The 20,940-nt window shown below is 39.8% G+C and overlaps 1 protein-coding gene across 1 annotated transcript in view; it reads right to left on the bottom strand.

Moving 5' to 3' along the window:
* Positions 1–673: 673 nt before the first annotated feature.
* LPGAT1 (lysophosphatidylglycerol acyltransferase 1) overlaps positions 674–20,940 on the bottom strand; it is a 31,564-nt gene continuing 11,297 nt past the window's right edge. The window contains exons 4-6 of the mRNA XM_010295858.1: positions 16,144–16,270; positions 6,172–6,278; positions 674–1,941 (exon numbers count right to left, since the gene is read on the bottom strand). Coding sequence (XP_010294160.1) covers positions 1,790–1,941; positions 6,172–6,278; positions 16,144–16,270 — 386 coding nt within the window. The 3' untranslated portion in view covers positions 674–1,789. The remainder of the gene's footprint in view (positions 1,942–6,171; positions 6,279–16,143; positions 16,271–20,940) is intronic.

The following is a 20,940-nucleotide window of genomic DNA, read 5'->3' as shown; positions in this document are numbered from 1 at the left end:
GGAAACACCGTCCCATTGCCTCCCAGCTGCAGTGGTTCTTTTAAATCAATAGTAGGACTCATAGTTCAGGGGAGCTTCCTACAGTGTATCATTTTGCAACCATCCAACTCAGCTACCTTAAGATAAAACTACTGCTTTTGGGGGGACAGGGCTGGCATACTTGGCTAGGTATTTTTCCATTAAGTCAGGGAAATTGCCTCATATTTTGGTAAGCTCTTAGCTTAGCAGGAGAGGGAAATCAATATTGCTAACTTAGAGCCAAAACTACTGAGGGCTTACTTTGTTCTCAGTAAAATTACCCTGTAAAAGGCAGTATGCCAACATCTGAAGTTCTGGCTATCCTGCTTGTATTTAGAGAGATTAATTTTATTTTAGGAACAGCTCTCTCAAATCTGTGTATAATCACATAAACACGATGCCAACTAGACCTGCCAGGAGTAAGGCTGTACCTCACAGACATCCTTTCAAAACTATCCTATGTTACACATCTGAAAGTGTCTTCTGTTCCAGTTTGCTTTTAAATTCAACTCATCCTTCTTCCAGTAAGATTTTAGCACAGTGGTGAACTAATTAATACTGCCCTCCACATAGTTATTCAGAGTATTTACCGTACTTTTTTTTTTGCAGTAGTACCTTCCTATAGATCTGTGATAGCGATTATACCTATTTTTTCTTTTTAAGAAACTAGTTTTTCTTCTATTACTCCTTAGCAAAACATTAAGATGGTTGGCATTGAATTATTTAAACTCTCCCACGAGTATATTTAGCGCTGTTGCAACTAGCGGGGAGAAAAAGGCCTCTATAAACCACTTAAAGGTCACCTTGGTTGGACTGCAGTATACAAAATACAAATGTGGCTAAAAATCACCAGCAGCACCAGCAGACCTTCAGAAACTGCTAGAATTGCTCTGGCTTGCACTGTGTGATAAATAAAGCTTTCCCCTATTCCCCAAGTTTTATGTCTTTCCTTCACTGTATTTTCACCTTTAAAAGTGCATTTTGAAAACTGATAATGATCGTTAAGATGCATTCTGAACAAAAAGGGAAAATAAACCAAGTGACTTTGTATTTTCCAAGTTTCCTCATAATATGAGATACTGGTAGCACACAGAATTTGGAGAGCTGATGGTAAGACCACAGCAGGGATGGGCTGATTCATCAAACGCAGACAGCTTTTAATCATACTGCGATGCTTTTTTGAGGACTGATTCCTCACAAAACACACCTGACGCTGGACCTTATTTGGGTCTCGGTTTTAGGTCAATGTGTCTAATACAACAACTGCTGACTGTGTAGCTGCAAAGACACCACCACCAGCTCTGTCAAGTATCTTTGACTCCAGCACAATGAGTTGCAATAAAGTACAAGTTTGTGCAAATGAGGAATCTCTACCACACCAACGCTGTACAGACTACTGAAGAGACAAGTTGCTGAATTTTCTGAGCTCTAACTACAATGCCAAGAAATGCTTGTGGTGACAGAGCTTTCTCGTCACAGACATTCTTCCACGGTGGTTGTACGATTGCACCTTTTGTCCAAATGCTGAATTTGCTTAAGTGTGGGTGAGAGTATACATCTTTAAAAATACAGACAATTCTTAAAATAATACATCATCAGGTCACTATGTTACTGATCTTCACTTTTAGTGGAGTTTAAAATTTCCCCAAAGAGAGGTAAGAGTCTGTCCAGTATTTTCCTTTACTCTTGAATATTCACATTTGCACATACAACATGATATTCATTTGCAAGAGCCTGGATTCCCACTGTGTCCTCAGGTCCCATTCCACTTTTAAAATAGGCAATGATAAAAATACTGAAAGATGCAGTACCACATACCGCCTGACAAAAACGCAAGTGATTGTATGCCGACTAGCCACAGGTTACTGAGCGTCATCTCCCGAGAAACAGCTTTTGTTTGGCCCTGCAGTGGAGGAAAAGCTCCTAAAAGAGAAGAGAAAACACATTTACTCCTGCAGCAGGAACACCGTAATGCACGACTCTCTACCATCACTGTCTGTCCCAGCAACAGTGCCCACAAACAAATAATTGGTTACTTCTGCATTATGCTGTTAAACTTTCAAAAGATTCTCCGGCATTATCAGTCATCCTCAAGAAAATTAAAAACCCCCACCTAAAGAACAATTTTCATTTCATTTGGATATAAACTTAAAGCATAAACTTAAAAGCATTCCATAAAAGCAGCCATCCTCAACCTTTGCAGGGAGATCCCACTGTCAACTAAGTCTTCTCTGTTATTTTTGAAGTTATGTTACTGTCCATATGATCAAGCTGAATGGACTCCATATGAAACCTACAGCTCTTCCATAACAATTTTGTATACTGTGAAGAAGCAATACACATACAATTTCCAGGTTCCCCTTGAATATACACATGCACTTTTTTTTTTTTTAACACATTTTTTTTTGAAATGTGTTGTTTGAACATTCATTGGCCAGTCAGTCATATAGGCTAAGGAAGCAATGGAATTTGCTATTCAGTTTTCTAGAAAGCCTTTTTCAAATGTCTGTTTAAATGAGAAAGGCTGGCAGGAGGCACAGCTGACACAATTAAAAAAAAAAAACATTCCCCCCTATTTTGACCTTTTCTGATTTACAACACTAAATTACATGTGTCTGAATGCATCAGAGCTTAAATCATAAGGAAATTGTTGGCATATATTTACATTACCATATTAAATAATCTGTATTACGTTTTACTGAGATGCACAAAGCCTAGATGATATGAACCACTTTGTTGTTAATCCTGAACACTGGATAGAAAAGCTCTATACCAGAGAAGATGATGTACTTGCTGCAGCATTATGGAGTCACAACCACTCATAGAAGAAGAGATGTGTGACTCAAAAAGTAAAGATATAGCAGTGGCAATTCTGAATCTTAGAAAACACGCAATTTGTGCAATTAGATACCATCAGCAACTTATTTGTACGCTTCACATTTGCAATCACTGGAGGAACTGCAATCAAGCATTTAAGACAAAGCTTTTCTTCCTGTAGGAACGCTCTTAAATAAAACAAAAACCCTAAAAAAAAAACCCCAACCCCAAACCAAACCAATAAACGTAAACAAAAAAACCCCAAAACCCCCTTGATGAGTCCCACCCTCCCCTCCCCGATACATATTTTCACACACAGGCAGATTTGTCACACCATTTATTCCCCAGTAATTCTCACTGCTAAGCTTCCATTTGTCCACTCTGCACTACATTTGCTCTTTCATGGCCCGTTTGTTTGCCGGTACCAACACTGACCTCCGGTTTAAATAACTTTCCTTTTTCCTTGGTACTGACAGCGACTGTCTCTTCCCCCTCCTCCTCTCCCAAGCCAACTTGTATCTTACAGAGAGAACAATCCTTCGCTTTCCTAGCTGAGACAAGCCAAGCACTTTCAGTTGTCCAAGGAAATGTCTCCTCCTTCCCCTTAATCACCTTAGCACCTATTATCTGTCCCTCTTCCCAGTTCAATTCGTACTTCTTGAACGGGGATGACGGACCTGTATGCAGAATTTCCAGGTGAGGTTTCAGATTTGGTACAATGAAGAGTATTTCTGTAGCACTGCTGAAAACCCTCTCCTGTAGCCCTGCAGGACGACATTGCTTACTTTTTTAATTACATTACACCAGTTGACTTATGATCAGAGTGAATGAGGAACATGACAACTTCAGTACACAATTACTCATTTCTACTGATAAGCTCCTAGTTTATAATGTTTTTTTTTTTAAATTAGTCTTCGAGTGCTTTTGTCCTGCTAAATGTAATCTCATTTGTGTGCTGAAGATTTCCGAGAGATCATGAAGTTGCCAATACATGCTTCTACTACCTTCTAAAATAGGAGGCTGTGTGTTGCTAATACCTACAGATATTAACTGTAAGCTGTTTTAATTTTATAAATTAGATGTGTAAAATGCATCCAAGAAAAGATGGGGTAGTTTCATATTCAAATTTTAGGCAGATACTTTTTTGTTTGTTTCATTTTAGGAAGTCTAATATTACAGGTTTTCCCCAGATCAATTAAAGTCCTTAACACTTAGGAATACGCAAAAAGGAAAAAGGTGGTTTAGGTTTTCTTTCTTCCCAAATAAAAATATGCCAAAAGAATGTATTCCTACTGAAGATACAGTCAATGCATGCCTTTAAAGTTTCATGTAGCATTAAATGTTACTTCAGCTTTATGAAGTCAGCTTTATGAACTGAGACAAGTTCCTAAGCAGTGTGTATTTAAGAAAAACAAAAGGGAAAAAAATAAATATTGAAACAGCCCTAAGTCTTAAAAATACATCAACTTGAGACAATGTAACATGTCACAACAAAACTGGCTTGGGAGCAGCTTCAGGGATTCCCCTCACCTCAGGCTGCAGGACTTTTCCAGGGGGTTTCCAGAAACTGTAACAGTACTTTTGGAGTAAGCCAACAAAAGCAATGCAAGCAAGTTCTCAACTGGCATAAATGGTAGTAACTTTAAATTATACTAATGTATGCCTAATAAGGTCCTATGTCATAGCATTTACATTTAAAACATGTCTTATTAATGCATACTGATTACATTGGCAAATCATAACCAATTATCCTATTTTGGAAGTGCATTTCAATGAGTAAATCTGATTATATTCATTATACTCGCTGAAATCTGGTCTAGTTAGAATTTCTGGGTATGACTTATTTTAATGGTATTTGTGAAATTAATGTCTCAACAACAAGAATTCCTTACCTCCTTATTGACTACACTTCTAGTTCTAAACAGATTCACAAACTTATTTGTCTAATAAAGTCCGATATATGCATCTGGATACAATTTATAGAGCAGGGTCTGACTTCGCCATCAATGATGGATGGGTGACAGCAGTATTTCATAAAGCAGAATACAACTCTGGGTTGTTAAGGAATTCTATTAATCTTTTTAAGCCCTACAATTGATAAATTAAGCACTCAAAACAGAATTAAAGCAGTCTGTGCAATAAATCATCTAATAGAAGTAGCTTTGTTTAACACAGTCACTCCGGAATATTAAACTGATTATTGAACTGATTCACAAGAATGAATATTTTTCCCCCTCAACAACTGTGAGACTTGCTAATGAAAAGATTATTTTTCTTCAGAGACAAGTTGCATTATTTCATATGGAGTCTTCCTATTCAGTCTACGTTTGATAAACTTCCTTTCCTGTACGTCTAAATAAAACTCTATTTTTTCCTTTCAGGATTTTCTTTTTCTTTTGTTATGATGAATGCCTCTGTTTTTTACACGTGGATGGAAAAAAAAGAGCCTTGAGGAAACACCTCTCCAGCTATAGTTTTATAGTATTTACCCGATATTTTAAGTGACATGTTTGCAAGTATCCCTTCAATAATGTTACTAATGCCCTAAATTTATTTAGATGCCTCTGATCCATTAACACTGAAAGTGTGTTAAGATGGAAGTGATCCTCAGTACCTTGCAGCAAGGAGGCCAGTACTGACAGCACAGGGCTGTGGACTGGGACTCCAGAGACTTTATGCCATGTAATTCTTACAGATCCTTCCAATCTTTCTGTTCAGCTTAACAGGAAACAGAAGAGGACTATAGTTTTGGATTAGACCTGCACACTACTTAGATCGGTTTTCTCTAACGGTACAAGCTCCGGAGGAACATGCTAAACAGCCACACTAAGCAGATGAAATAACCTGCCTCATGTAAGAATCTTATTTAATCCCTTTTAGTCAAGAACTTGCTCCTTTTAAACCCTGAAGGTTTTATATCCCCTCTAAACTGAACATAAGCTCTGAATACTGTTACTGTGCGTGTAAAAAAGTTCACTACCTCTTTGAATCTCGCTAAATTGTTCCACTCAATGAAATTCCACGGCAGAAAGTTTCACAGCTGAACTATATGTTATTGCGGAGGGGGGGGTGGGGGTGGGGAGGGGAATAAAAAAAAATTCCTTAGGTCCATTTTGAATGTGCCAGCTTCCAAACGCTACCCTATTCTAATGCTACCTGGTTAATTTACCTTTCCTAGATAATTTTTTATCATACTTTTTTGTCACATAAAAAGTAGTAATAACTGTATCTATTGTATTCAAGTGAATAGTGTACACACATTCTTAAACTATTTCAAGATCCTTGTAAGAAAAGACATTAATAAAGCACAATTCTGTTTGCTACAGTTTATCCTACCTGTTTCATAGAAATGTGTCAAGAGATCCTCCTTTTCAATGAATCGTTGGTATAGCCAGTGTGTAAGAGCTTCAGGCTCTGCAGGTACATCTTTAACTGGAAAAATCCTACCAAAGAAACAAACATAAATTAAACCTAGGGAATGCATTCTCTATGTGAAGAACACTCTTCCCTTCTGCTCCAGCCCACCCCAAAACACAGAGAATGAGGATTTGGTATAAATCTAACTGCATGGTTCGTTCTCTCTCCAATTCACGCATCACATAGGTTATTAAGCATACAAAACTGGAATATTCCAGGTTAACAGCCAGATGCACACAGAGGACACAGGCATTATTAGCTTCTATCAAATGCTGTAGTACAGCATTTGATAAAAGCTACTAAGTTGGTGGTTTTGTTTTTAAATAGATTACCACTGTACTGTATTACTACCTCAAAAAAATACAAACCAAGCAGCAATGAAGTTCACACATTGAAAGAGAAAGAAAGAAAAAGACTGAGAAGGTTCATCCACAGTTTTGAAGAAACAGTTCTTCAACGGGCAGAAGCTACGCAATGACATCACTTAGTACCCATAGCTCTTCTGTATCGCAGAAAACAAGTCCTCTGGGCTTTTCCAAGGATGCCAGCATCTTTGTCTGAAATTTCTAAGGCAGGTTTTACACTGAAAACTGACCATGTAAGTGTACTCAAATATTGCTACTCTGTTTTTAAAACCCCAATGGAAGAATTACCAATGTTCTGGTACTTCTACACTGAATATTAGGTCTACTTAGACAATCAGATATCCAGGGCAGAATTCACCGAGATACATACGTACTGAAACCCCCAAATAACCCACCATACCTCAATGGATTTTTTTTTTTTAAATACAACTTCAAGTCTTACAGTAATTGCAAAATCTCCATAATAGATCCAAAGTGCCTTTTGATATATGTAAGAACTTACATATCCACTGTGTTTCACTGGGAGGCCAATGCAGAATAGATCTGTGTATCAGTCTAGCCTGAAAAATTCATACTCTGAAATGTAAGACCTTTACTGTAGGCTTCTCTTTTCAGGTGAGGTCTCATTTACCCTGTCGTCTATGCCATGCTTCTATTTTCATTTCTTTTTAAACAGCATCTTGATTGATTATACTGAAAAGAATTTGAAGTAACACCACAATCATGTGGGAAGTGTCTGAACAGATTATGGGAACGTCAGACTACAAAAATAAGACACTTCTGAAGAATGCTTCTGTTGCTGTTACTGTTTTCAACATCTTTCCTTGCTTTGTTGCCAAGTCATTTGCACCTCCTCCTTTCAGTTTGATGCATGGAAAAATAAGCTGTAAGGGGAGAAGAGCAGCAAAGCATTGCTCTAATGAGCAAATTAAAAATAATGGTGCTTTGGTGTACAGAGATAACTTCAATATAGGGAGATGAACAATTTTATTTACCAACTATGGCATCAACATGAAATAGGTGTTTCATGGCAGGTATTAATCTCGGGTATTTCTGTAGCCTTTGTAGCAATTCTACCTACATCCTTCTCACATTGCGGAGTTCTCTGTGCTCTAGTAAAGCCAGTGTCAGTAACCAGAAACCAGCAATTGTTCTCTCAGGTAAAATACAGTTTGAAGAAAAGTCTTTGGCCAAAGACAAATATTATGAAATAGTTGGTGGTCCAAGTAAACAGCTCAAGTCCTCGGCATGCATATTAAGAACAATGACATAAAGACTGGTAATAAAGAACTATTTTATCCTGAAGCCCAGATGTTGTACAGCAGATTAAAATTACATCATGTAGAGGCAAGTAAAAAACAAACCCACTGAGAAAGGACCACTTTTGTTGAGGGTATAACACCAAGACAGACTTACTCTCTGTCCCCAAATGCAATTGAGTTGCCAAGCACTATTTTTACTCTCTTCTGCCTATCTGCTTCAAAGAGATAAAAGGACTCGGCAACTGAATATTGTGTTTCACAGTATATTTTTGAAGGACAGGTGTCTGCTTACGCAAATCTGAAGACAGTTCAGAACTAGCAAAACGCGTGTGTGGGCTCAGGGACAGAAGCCTAGGATCACCTGGCTTCATGCGCAGTTTCCATTGCAAGCTGCTGATATTCGTTGCCTCCACCTTCACTTCTCAGTTACCTAATGGGCAATAACTCTACAACTCAGCAACCTAGTTCAGCCTGGTATTTTTCCAAGAATGTACTTACTAGTGTGAGAACATTACCACAAGAGCTTACAAGGTACTAATTCAAAACAATTTATGAGCTAGCACTTCAATGGAGCAGCGAAGTAGCATAAGCAATACCAGTATTGTGAGAGACTAACGGAACGCGGCACATGACTTTCCTGCTTGAATCTATCCAGGCTCTTGTATGAATCAATACGGTACCAGAACACTTGAATCTCTGGATATTAACTCTGCAAGTTTAAGAATCAATCACCGTTACACCCATTTTGAATTAATATTAATACAGAGTAGAAAACAACTGGCTTTCCAATAACGCTACACTGGCTGTGACAATTTAGCAATGGTAAGTGCTAGTGCTTGTGTATTTAGAAGCACTTTCAAACATACTTTTAGGTTATCCAGAGTTATTTTTACAAGCAGAACATTTTTATTAATGACTGAGGCAAATTAAAGACAAAATGTTTAAAAAAATTAAAATCCTTACAGTATGGAACAAACCATTCCTGTACTAGATAAGGTGAAGCCAAGCCCCATTTTATTTATACTAAACATGCTGCCAATAAAATCATTCTCTGCCCATCAGATGGTTCAAGCTGGAACGTGTGTTTTAAAAGAACACACTCTTTACAGAGAGATTGGGTTAAGGAAAGGTAACTGAGAAAAGTCTACTGTTACACAACTCTCCACACAGACCATCCAAAACAAGGGTGGAAAGCCGATGCTCTGACTGGAGTAGGGTCATTCCCCAGCCATCGGCTGCGAGGTCTACCAGGTCTAGTGTTAAAAGATGCAGGAAATTGTTTCTTCTGTTCAATGAGATATGTAAACAGTTATCAATGAGGTCACAGTATGAGCATCATCTTGGCTCTACCCCACCTTTGGGTATACAGCATCAGGAACGCCACTAAAAGTGAACAGTTTGCGGACCTCTTCAGGAAAATAGAATGTTATCACCATATAGAACTGTCGTGACTAGGAACACGGTCAACATGTAATATCTGAAGCTTCTAGATTCTCTTGGGCACTTTTGGGACAAAACTAACCTCACATTGCATGAAAATAAGAGCATCTTTGTTCCTGGTGTAGCAAACAAGGAATTTAATAGCAATGGATGACCAGAAAATTCAAGCAAAATGATTTCTCATTTCTCATCAAGGGAACAGCTGCTTTGCTATCATGAGAGGGAAGTGGGGAAGCGGCTAAACTTCAGTAAAAGCAGTGCTGTCTCCGCAATGAAGCGCTGTCTTCTAGCTAGAGGTTACCTGTCTGCAGCTGTGAGGTGACAACAGTCGCGGGACACTCCACGTAGCTGACTGAGGGATGGCAACTTTCTTAAACCACTACACGAATGTGCTCTATGTCCCAAACCAGAATATAGTAGCATAAATGACAGTCCAGGAAAGAAGAAAGGATTTTAAAAAAAAAAGGAGATGTAACTGCCAAAGACATATTGGCATACATAAATCGTGGAGACTTGCCTACTGATAGGCCATTTCTCAAAAGATACCAAATAATTTTCAGAAATACGGCATTTTCAGAAACATTTAATATCTTTTAAATGGTCCTTACTGGAGAAACAATCTCTGATTCTGTATTAAAATTCTAAAGTTCACAGATCCCACCTTAAGTACTAATTGCCTTTCATCATCTGTCCTACCCTGAATTAAAGTTCTTTATTATCCCCTACTCTTTCTAAATAATAACATTATTTGCTGTTTCAATGACTCTTTAAATAAACTCGGCACGATGGAGGTTGTTGGTAGATCTCAGGCATGACCAAAGGTAAGTTACTTGCATAAATAAGCATATTAAAATATATTGACAAACTGGATGCCCTTCATAGACATTTCTGCAAGACTCATTCAGCAACCACAATTTATTCCATCCTGTTTATAGCTCGGAGTCTCATTTATTTCAAGAAATCTGTATCAATGTAGACACACACAAAAAAAGAACTTCCTCAGTAGCTGAAAGCTTGTTTCAACAGCAGCACAGCACAAAAACCGGTATGAGAAAGAAAGGTGACATAGTACTCGTCCACATTATGGCACACGGGCAGCCGAGTTAGCTGGAAATAGCGTGGTAGTTTCACGCAGCAACAACGCAGCTATCCTCTGCGGCAGAGGCGGCTATGGCTGCCTCTGACTGTGGGGCCTCTGCACCACCGTCACTATCACGCAGTGCACGCGTGGGATCTGGTCAAACAAGGGCATGACCCAGTGGGAAGCTAATGCAAAAAAACCCAACCCCACACCATCCTTTACTGAGGGGAAGCTAAGCATCAAACAAACTTCATACCCAGGGTTTTTTTCAGTGCTTAACTCTGGGATTTTGACAACAGAACTGCAGCACATGGGAAATCTGACTATTAGAGAAACTTGGAGATGAGATGAGAAACACCAAGTCAGTTAGGCTAAAGAAGTGACTGGTGTAAGAAGAAAAGAAATAATCCCAAAACTCAACTCACTGTGGGGAAACGATGGGAGCTGAGAACAGTAGCCAGTATGCAGCCTTGCTACACAGACACAAACCACTCAGCTTATTTCTGCTGAGCACAACTGCAGTGAATCTGGATTTATGGTCAATGCACACCACAAAATGACCCAAGCATAAATCTAGACCAGAATGGTCTCATTTATAATGAGAAGAGGAAACAAACCCTTCCAAAAGGCTCATTAAAATGCAGGTCTCATAGTGATGCCTCTAGTTAGAGACGCCTTGCACCTTCCAGCCCTTGGTGGGGTTTTTTTTGTGCTTACTGCTTTAACAGTTGGGTTGAAATTTCCCCAAAATATCCCAGCATTGTTTGACTTGGAAGAAGTTAATTAGATATTTTCCTTGAATATTACATTTTGGAGAACAAACTCAGTTTTTCAGCACTTTCCAGTGAGTTTTGAGACAAGTCTGTCAGGGTCAAAAATTTATTCCATTGTTAGAAGGGTTAAGTTCTCACGCCTTTCTGTTTTGAAGAATCTGAAACGTGCTAATCGTCCTTCTAGAAAAAAAGAGAAGTTTCTTTCAACATCCTGAGGAAAATCAGGCTACAGCTTAGCCTAATTAAGAACTTCCAAAAAACATGTCATTTGTACCAAAAATTGAAGTCTGAAAAGCAAAGTTCAACTCATTATCAAAATGGAGCTTTCAAACAAAAAAAGATTACTGGATTAAACTCATCCTTCTCTGCCATTTCCATCAGCTAGAGAAGCATCTAAAAATGAAAACGTAAGGCTGCTTTCTGTGTCCTCTACATTCCTCTGTTGCTCCCTACATTGGGTGAAAAAGAAATGATCCTGCAGTAAAAGGACAGGCTATGAGAAAAGGCAAACGCTAGATCTGAAAGACCGTAAGGCAGAAAGACAGGATGTGACCAAGGGGAACAGCAGAAAGGACTGACCGAGCGACCAGAACAAGAGAGCCTCTGCGGTCTCCTCTGCTCCAGTTCAAGTAGCACAGAAAATGTTGCTTTTTTCACCCCCACTACTGTCAGACATCAATTCTTCACTCTGGACTACTCTAAAAGGGGAAAAGCATGTTTAAATCCCAGTTCTCCTTTCATACAGTAGAGATGGTATCTGGTCAAAACTATTCTTTACTTTCTCCAAAGGGTTTTTTGGGGTTTTTTTTTACTTATTTTTTTTTTGCTGTAATGCAGTTGAAATGATAGATGATAAACTAGTGCACTACAGCACACAGACTCACACAGAACTTTATCTCTCCCCAGTTATTTAAAGGTTACCCTTAAAATGTATTTAAAACGTAATCTCCCGAGACATTCCAAACTACAAACAATGAGCAAGATTTTATTGTGCTAAATGAAGAAAAAGCGGGGTGGTGTGTGGGGGGTGGTGTGTTGTGTGTGGTGTGTGTGCAGGAACAACAATCCAGCCATTCTCAATATACATTTCATGAGAATTTCAGAGAACATCTATGTCAAATGCAGAAAAATTGAAATACCTCTGACATTTTCCATCTCTGGAAGACATTTCTGTCATTTCCATCTTTTTAAAGATGAAGTCCACTTTACCTTGGGTTTTCCTTTGCTAACTGCGTTTGTTTCAAAGAATTCAAGAAATGCACCAACTTTACAAGGGACATCTTGGGCCTTTTCAAACCTCAGTCACTGATTTAATCCTTGCCTACAGTGTTAAGGACAAAGAGTACCCAATTGTTATCAAAATTAAGAATTCCTAAGGAACCACCTCGAATTTGTGACCTGCAGAATAAGTGTTGGGGTTCTGAGCTGACAACCCCAGATACTTCAATGGCTCTGCTACAGCCATGTTTTGGTCTCCACATGGAGGGTGAACTTAAAGTAGTTTAGGTTTCCTGGTCAAGCTGTACAGCTACACAGGTCTGGTGTGTCATCCTCTGGCCCGTGGCTTGACCAGCCCTCTGGGAGCAACACCGCACAGAAACCTCCCAGGACACTTTTCAGCACATTAAAAGGTAGCTCTGCGTTTCCCAACAGAGGTGCCAGGGCGAGAGGAAGGAGGTTGGCACAGTAGGGATCAGTTAGCTGGCCACAAAGGACAGCTGTTGTAGTGTGCACTGTTGAACCAGCATAAAGGGTTCTGGTGTTTTTCCAGAACTGCTCCTGATTAAGATCTGACACAGAAACAGACTTGAGACATCACTGTATTTTCGGACAAGTGAGGACACTACCTAGGAGGCACACAGTCCGAGCTCCTGAGAGACAGTTTTCCACTGACCATACCTATAATTCCAAAAATAAGTTCTAAGAAATCAGTGTCAGCCCCCTGAGCTTCAATTATTCATCCTCCCAATCCCGGAGAAGGTTCAATAAAGTGCTATCAGAGCTGTAAGGTTTCTTTAACACCAGAAGCCCTCTGCGAGAGAAGAGTTCCCTATTCTTCCCTGTCAGCCACCCCCAGTTTCCCAGGCACATACTCCATCTTCACAGGTTCTCAATGGTTCCAACAACTCTGTTCAAATCATCAATACATGATTCAAAGTTGTCAAAACTCTGAAGGTGCCCACGACATTACAGCATTCTGATAAAAAGAAAACAAACCCCTAATGAGTAAAGCCAGGTGATCGGGGGGGCGGGGATCAGTTGCTGTAATGCCCTGAAGGGAATCCAACAGGAAAATTTCTGTATAAACAATATAAAAGGATGATGCAACATGAGTAAATTCATGTACACACGCTGTTCAGTCACACTCTGCTAATCCTGCCATGGATAAATATATCTTTTACGTAAAACAGAAAAATAATTTTAAAGCCACACGAAAGTATCTAAAAATAAAATTTTATTGTCAAAAACACTGAAGGTGAAAATTCACTATATTGACCCCAAGCTACAGCTCTAATTCCAGATATATTAAAAGGTCTTAGCATATCATAGCTAGATGATACACTAAATCTGGGGGGGGCGGGGGGGAAAGATACAAAAGCGTTATGACTTTCTTGGCATAGAATTAGGCTGGGTAGTCCAAGAGAAGAGTTGCAGAAGGACATGACAATAGTTGCAGATGAAATTAAATACCAGTAAATGCAAGGCAATGAAAACTGGGTAGGGGGAAAAAGCACCAGCAGCTATGCATACACTGCCACAGCCTCTAAGATTAGCTATTATTACTCCGGTAAGTGATCCTGAAATCACTGTGGGGCATTCAGGATGTCAGTCAACTCACAAGCTAGTTACAGCAGAACCAGAAAAGGTGCAGACAAAAGTAACAAGATAATCAGGGAAAGGCTTTTGTGTAAGGAGACGCCAAACAGATGAAGACTCGTCGGGCTGGGAGGACAGGGACAGCGAAGGCAGGGCATGAGAAAGCTCTGTAAAGTCACGGGCCAAGGAGAGCGTCACTGAGGAGTGATTCATCCACTACTGGCAGGACACAGGAAACTGGGTGCACCCACTGAAGGCATCAAGTGGAGGACTTAACACAAGCAAAAAGGAAATGGTCCTGGCTGCCACCCTCAAGAACAGTTATGTTGTGTCATGGGAAATTGTAGAAGTCTAAGTAAAGCAGGGTAAAAACAGTATTAGACAAGTTCATGAAGGCCAGGTCCCTCAGCACCTACCAAAAGAATGATCCAGATGTGACACCTGCTCAGAACATACTACAGTCACTGGGTGTTTACATGTGGACGGATGGCGTGTGGGCTGCCTTTCGGCGCCTGTGCTGCTACTGCCTGCTGTCAGAGCCAGGGTACTTTGCGTTAAATACATCTTTAAGAATTGCCACCCTGCACCCAGCTAAAGCCCTTACAGTCCAGAGGACACGTGCCTAAACTCGACGTGCCAATTTAAGAATTACCAGGACTGGAAAGTTAGCCAAAGCTCCAGTTAAAACCAAGACACTCAGTTCTCATTTCAGAGGTATTACATCCAGCTCTTGGCCTTCAGAGACATGCTGCTGCATTAGTTTCCATTTGGGGCATACTTCAAATGTTTTTACAGGGTCAGCCATAACAACTAGAGGTTATTTTAAAACAAAACAAAACAAAAAAAAAAAGATTTAGACCCTCTCTGGAAGATAACCACAAACCTACACCCAACAATAAACAATTTATAATATTTTTTCTTAGAATTTTAGTACAAGAACTGTAACATTCAAGTTCAGTGCAAGGAAGGTTACATCATCTTTATGCTCGTGCTCAAAAATAAGTTTTGAATATGCACACTTAGAAGCAGGAAGTTAATTCAACTTAAGATAACTTTCTCTCTTTTTTAAAGGAAGTATTTTTGGAACTCTTTAGTAAAATTCTAAATACATTCAATTTGCAATTATCCCAGAGATCTGAGGGAGTACTAAGGTGACCTGAATAAAGCACAACAGATATTATGATATCTTACATAAATTAGGTTTTAAGTATGTTCACCTTTGGAAAAACTTGAAGGCAGACTTCTATAAAAAGCAGAGACAGATTTAAACATGGCTGAGGAAAGGCGCTCCAGTGAGCAGCCTGTACTCTGAATCACACAACACTGACACAGTAGCGATGCTGGAGAAGGTCATTCCCAGTTAAACTGCCACCCAGGGGATCCACACAAGACTATCTGAAAGCTTACTGTAAAAGTCTAAAAGCTCTCCAAATCAGCAAAAGGGAATTAAGACAAAATAATGCAATTTTGGGATAAAATGTGATCAACTCATTTGGTATAGGAAAAATGTTAAAATATTTCTGGATATTTCAGACTTGTAATTAGCTGCAAACCAAAAGCAAAATGCAGCTACTCTCTCCATTAGTTTAGAACTTGAGACCAAGAACTGCTGAGGGGAAAAGTTTTAATGGTATCCCATCCTAGGTGCCAATGAGATTTGCTACTATTTCCAGAGTGTTCCTCTGCTCAACTATTAAGATTATGCTTTGAGTGAAAAAGCTGACATTTCTTTGTCAGAAAGTTAAATACAATATATAATCATGTCTCAGAAAACCTGTTATTTAATAACATGGTGATTTTTATTTGTTGTCATTATTTAAAAACAAAAAAACTTAAAAAATCAAGTTTGGTTTACCAGCATCTTAACATTAAAGTAGAAAAGATGACCTAGCCATCGACTATATTCCCCATAACTATATTCAGCCACAGGACATTAGTCAAAAACTTAAGCGTGCTAAGATACAAGATGGTCACTGAACTTTTGAAAAGAAACCTGTTGTGTTTTGGTAATATGAGTTGCCCACCTCTGTAAGACACACAAAAAAAGACATTGCTACTGATTTCCCATATCCTGACACACGATATTACTAATTTGTGAATAATTGTTTTTTAATATTTTAGTTCAATGTAAGAGTAGACGGTTTATTTCCTACCTGTAATGTACATGTGTAACCGTTGGTTGCCGGTAGCCAAGAATCCAAGTTTGGATGTCTATGGGTTCACCTTTGGGATAGGCAATGGTTGTATCTATCACCCACTGGAGGCCTTTTGATTTGCTCTCTAGGAAGAGAAAGAAACGTGATATTAAAAGTAATCAGAAAGTGCCTATCACACTTTTGATAGTTACTTCATTTTTATATTACTTCATGAGGTCTGAGGCACAAATAAAATAAGGCAGCCAAAAACCAAATCCAAATTTCATTAGAGCACAGAAATACTCTTACAAACTTCAGCTAGACCAAGATTTTACTTCCACAGTGTCCTGGTTTCAGCCAAGATAGAGCTGGTTTTCTTCACAGAAGCTACTGTGAGGCTGTGTGTTTTGGATTTGGGATGAGAAAATGTTGATAATGTGCTGATGTTTTGGGTTGTTGCTGAGCAGTCAAGGACAGTCCAGCTTCTCGTGCTGGGCTGCCAGCAAGAAGGCTGGGGGTGCACGGGAAGTTGGGAGGGGACACAGCCAGGACAGCTGTCCCAGGCTGGCCAAAGAGATATTCTCTACCATACGACATCATGCCCAGTACATAAACTGGAGTTGGCCGGGGGGCGGAAATCGCTGCTCGGGGACGGGCTGTCGATCGCTGGGTGGTGAGCAATTGCTGTATCGGGCATCACTTGTTCTTGTACATTCCTTTGTTGGTATTATTGTTGTTATCATTGTTGTCTCTTTCTCTCTTGCTGTCCTACTAGACTGTTTTTATCTCAAGCCACGAGTTTTTTTTCCCCAATTCTCTCCCTCATCCCATGGGAGGGGGGAGTGAGCGAGCGGCTGCGTGGGGCTTAGTTGCCGGCTGGGGCTACACCACGACACACAGTTATTTCTGTTGTTCTTACATATTGTAGTACACAGAATAGAACAAGTTCACTCACTGTGTACGAGTATAGTTACATAGTACGGTGGCCCAAATGTTAGGTATTTCCCCCCCATTCACCAGAAGGAAAACTTCAAAACTAAATATCCAACTTTCTTGGTATGCACTTTAAGTACATTTACAACTGGGTCTTCGCAAGAGCTCACAGTTGCCCATCACTGATGAAGCAACAGCCATCCAGATTCCTTTGGACAACTAGCCTCACTACTGCGTTAAGGCAAGTGGATAAAGGTGATTTACGTCATACAACGTAATCAGATTTTCAAAGACTTTTTTTTTTAAATCCCTCAAAGGTTCTTAAAAATCTGAGTTATGGGATAAAGAGGAAATACACCACTTTGTGTATTAAAGATAAGAAAGCAATGAATGGTCAGTTCTCACAATGGAGAGGAGATTGCACCCACAAGGTCCCAGAAAGACTGATACCAGTACATGTTCATACACTGCTCAGCATATTTAGAAACTGAAAAAAGGATCAAAGGAGGTGAAAATACTTGCTATGAAGATTATTCAGGAGAGTCAAATTTAAATCTGAACGTAGGTTCCTTCCAGCAATAGTCAAGGTCAGATATCAACCTAGCCATGACCTCTCTCTGGTATGTCTTCAATTCACGGGTTTGCAAAGAGGGAGAGCAGCAGATCCGGAAAGCAGGCCAGGAAGGAGGGGCACACTGCCAGGATGGCACTTTGAGTTTAGCTTGTCACTTTTATATCTGTTCTGTGGGAACTGGAGCTGCCTTCTATCTGAGGTCATGTTATGTTCGGGCTAGTACAGTAATATCATAGAATCATAGGATAGTTTGGATTGGAAAGGACCTTTAAAGGTCATCTAGTCCACCCCCCCAGCAATATGCTTACTTAATGCTTAATACACTAGTAAAGTAATATGCTTACATCATACCCAGCAATATCTTAAAGCATTTAAAAAGTTGACTATTAAAACCAGCCACCTGTTGGCAGAAGCATGTAAAAGGTGTTACATCTTAGTACAAAATGCAAGACTCTTCAAGCCTGAGATAGCTATGAAAGAAATACGATAAAGAGGTTGACAAAAACACTGTTGGCACAAAGAAGGTGCACAGGAATAGACTGTCCACCCACTTTCTCAACACAAGAATAAACCATTCAAAATGAAGTCAAGAGGAAAAGTTTTCAAAGCAAGCAGAAACGATTCTTTGAGCAGAGGGGAATAAAACTGTGTGGAACCCCTTGCCAAAAGATGTCAAGGATGCTGAGAGTTGGGTTCAAGAGGGAACTGGACAAGTACATGGAAGAAATTTGCTGGAGGGTTAACTAAACAGGCAGAAACCCCCATGTGGCTTGGGAAATCCACCGCACTGGAAACAGCCAGACGCTAGGCTGTGGGGGAAGTATGATGCATGTTTGCTGTGTTCTCACTCTTCCTCTGATACCCACTTGGAGTCATGGACAAGATGTCGGGCTAGAAAGATGTCTGGTCTTGCCCAGAATTGCCACTCAAATTTTACAGAAGAGCTACCACACACGCGAAGAAATCTGCAACACACAGTCTGAGGTGCACTCTAGAAGCCACAGAGTTATTAACACCAACTAGGACATATGTGCAAGGACTGCCTTGCACATTTCTACCTGCATTTAATTGTGAGAACACAGTTACAGCAACACTATCATATCTATCAATTATTTTAACAAGCAGATAGTGTTTTCATGGTGTCTATTCAACAATGGATTTGTACTGCTTCGTTACAAATGCAAATACACTACCTGAATAAGGCTAGAGAGTATTTTCTAATATTTAGGTTACAAGTTATTAGTAGCATGCAATATGCTATTCCAAAATTTGACCAAATGCAAGCTACACAGGTCAAGCCAAAACATCCAGTGTCACCTTCTGGAAATACAGTATTTTAAAACTCTGACAGACACGTGAAATGAGAACATGAGGTCCCATTAGAAGCTCCAGGCTTGCCAGCATCATGACAGAGTGCTTGTCAAGTCTCTCAAGAAAAACACTAACTACAGAGTCCTTCATTTAAAAGTAGCAATGTATTAGAGAAAAGCCAATATGAAATTAATAGCAAATCAATGGAAGTATTCATTTAGAAATGGATTTCGGAATAAAGCCATTCAATTTATTATTTTCCCAGATGTAAAGAGTGGATAAAAGTAAATTGTCTAAGTGAGTAAGCAACAAAGATCATTAATTGCAATTAAAAAGTGCCAGATGAGTAGGGGCACATTATCTTATTATTTATAGTAAAATGTTTTAAAATCATTTATTAAATATTTAGCTAGTATTTCAAACTGTTCTTTCAGTGGATAATGGTTCAAACTTCATTATGGGAAGACTCCTGCAGTCGTCTTCTGTGCTGATTTCCTACCTTCTGCTTTGGTGGAGCAGAGCTGCTGCATGTATTCCTCAGACCAGCTAGCTCCAAACTCACCTACAGCCCCTTCCAGGGCAGGGTGGGGAGAAAAACCTGCCTCTGACAGCCCACCGGGAAGCCCAGGTTAGGGGAGGGGGGGGGTTAGGGGGGGGGGGGGGGGGAAATTGAAGGTAAATGTCAGTCTCCATAGACCCTGCTTTAGTGCAAGCAGGTCTTAGCGCAGCTACCTCCACGTGCAATTATCAAGACATGCTATCAAATCACAGTCACAGGCATATTTCTGCATGCTCTGGCTTAAAATAAGCCTTACGTAATCATCCAAGATCCCACATTGCCAAAAAACCCTAAGTCACCAAGGATTTAAGAAAATTAATCTTGAAATACATCTTGCTGTCCTTTTTGGGAGGTTATACTGTGTTGTGGCCTGCTCATGAGCATATTTATTTTAAAGCCATGAAGCTCTAACAGATCCTGAAGCTGAAAAAGAAACAGACAACTGCACACAACACAAAGGGGTAGGACTTCAGTATGTCTGCTTTCAAGCCTAAGGAGACCTTTGAACAACCATAAACCCTATCAGTTTTTTAAATGGAGCACACTAACAGAAAGACTGCTGCATTAGTTATAATATGGTGTGAATCCCAGTTCTGGCATTTGTAGCTTAATTAAAAAAATAAAAAAGGGTGTTGCATATACCTGTTCAAGACCTCCCCTTGCCAAGCTTGGCTTGGTCAACACAGCCACAGGTGTTTCTGACAGCCAAACACTTTTGAACTTTGTACCTACCATTGAAAGACATCCTCATCCTTCATTTCTAGCACCTGCTGAATGATGGAGCAGCCTGGCTGCCAGAGACTTCAGCAGAAGAAACTGCTGCAGAGGCCAAATTTAAGCTGATCTCTCCGAGGACTAGTTTTTCTTCTGTGGTGTCAGTCTACTTGCCACTTTCAGCACAGGTGGAGGATTTTGAGGCAATTTTTCTCAAATCACCTCAAAATGTTAGCAGTCTGATTCTTTTTAGATAGTACATAAATGTTGAAAAACAGGCCTGCAGGCATCTGCCCTACAGAGTTCCACCCAAACCACACTGTAATAATGTGCCTTAGTACGAATGGTACCTGCTTACCTTATGAGTGCTAAGTCACCAGCAGAGGCAAGCCTTCATAACTTTTTTTTTTTTTACTTCTTTTTGTTCTAGCTGTGGATTTAGTGGTAGACAGTCGCTTCATATTTAGTTACGAAGCAACTTACCATCAGCATCTTCAAGACATGCAGTGCTCCATTATCCTCTATGGTCCTCTCACAGATACTCAACTGTCTACAATCACAAATCTAGTGGGGTTCAGAGCTCCTCTTCGCCCCCTCTATATCCTCCCTGGGGTTACTCTCAATCAATGCTAAAAGCCAGATTTGACTATGCACAGGACTCTTCAAACCCACCAGCAGACTGTCAGTGTTTACCACTGAGAAAAAAGAAATTATAAAGACAGGT

Source organism: Phaethon lepturus, unplaced genomic scaffold, assembly GCF_000687285.1.
Source record: "Phaethon lepturus isolate BGI_N335 unplaced genomic scaffold, ASM68728v1 scaffold13881, whole genome shotgun sequence".
NCBI lineage: Eukaryota > Metazoa > Chordata > Aves > Phaethontiformes > Phaethontidae > Phaethon > Phaethon lepturus.
Note: the sequence above shows the minus strand (reverse complement) of the source record. Positions and strands in the feature narration are given on the sequence as shown.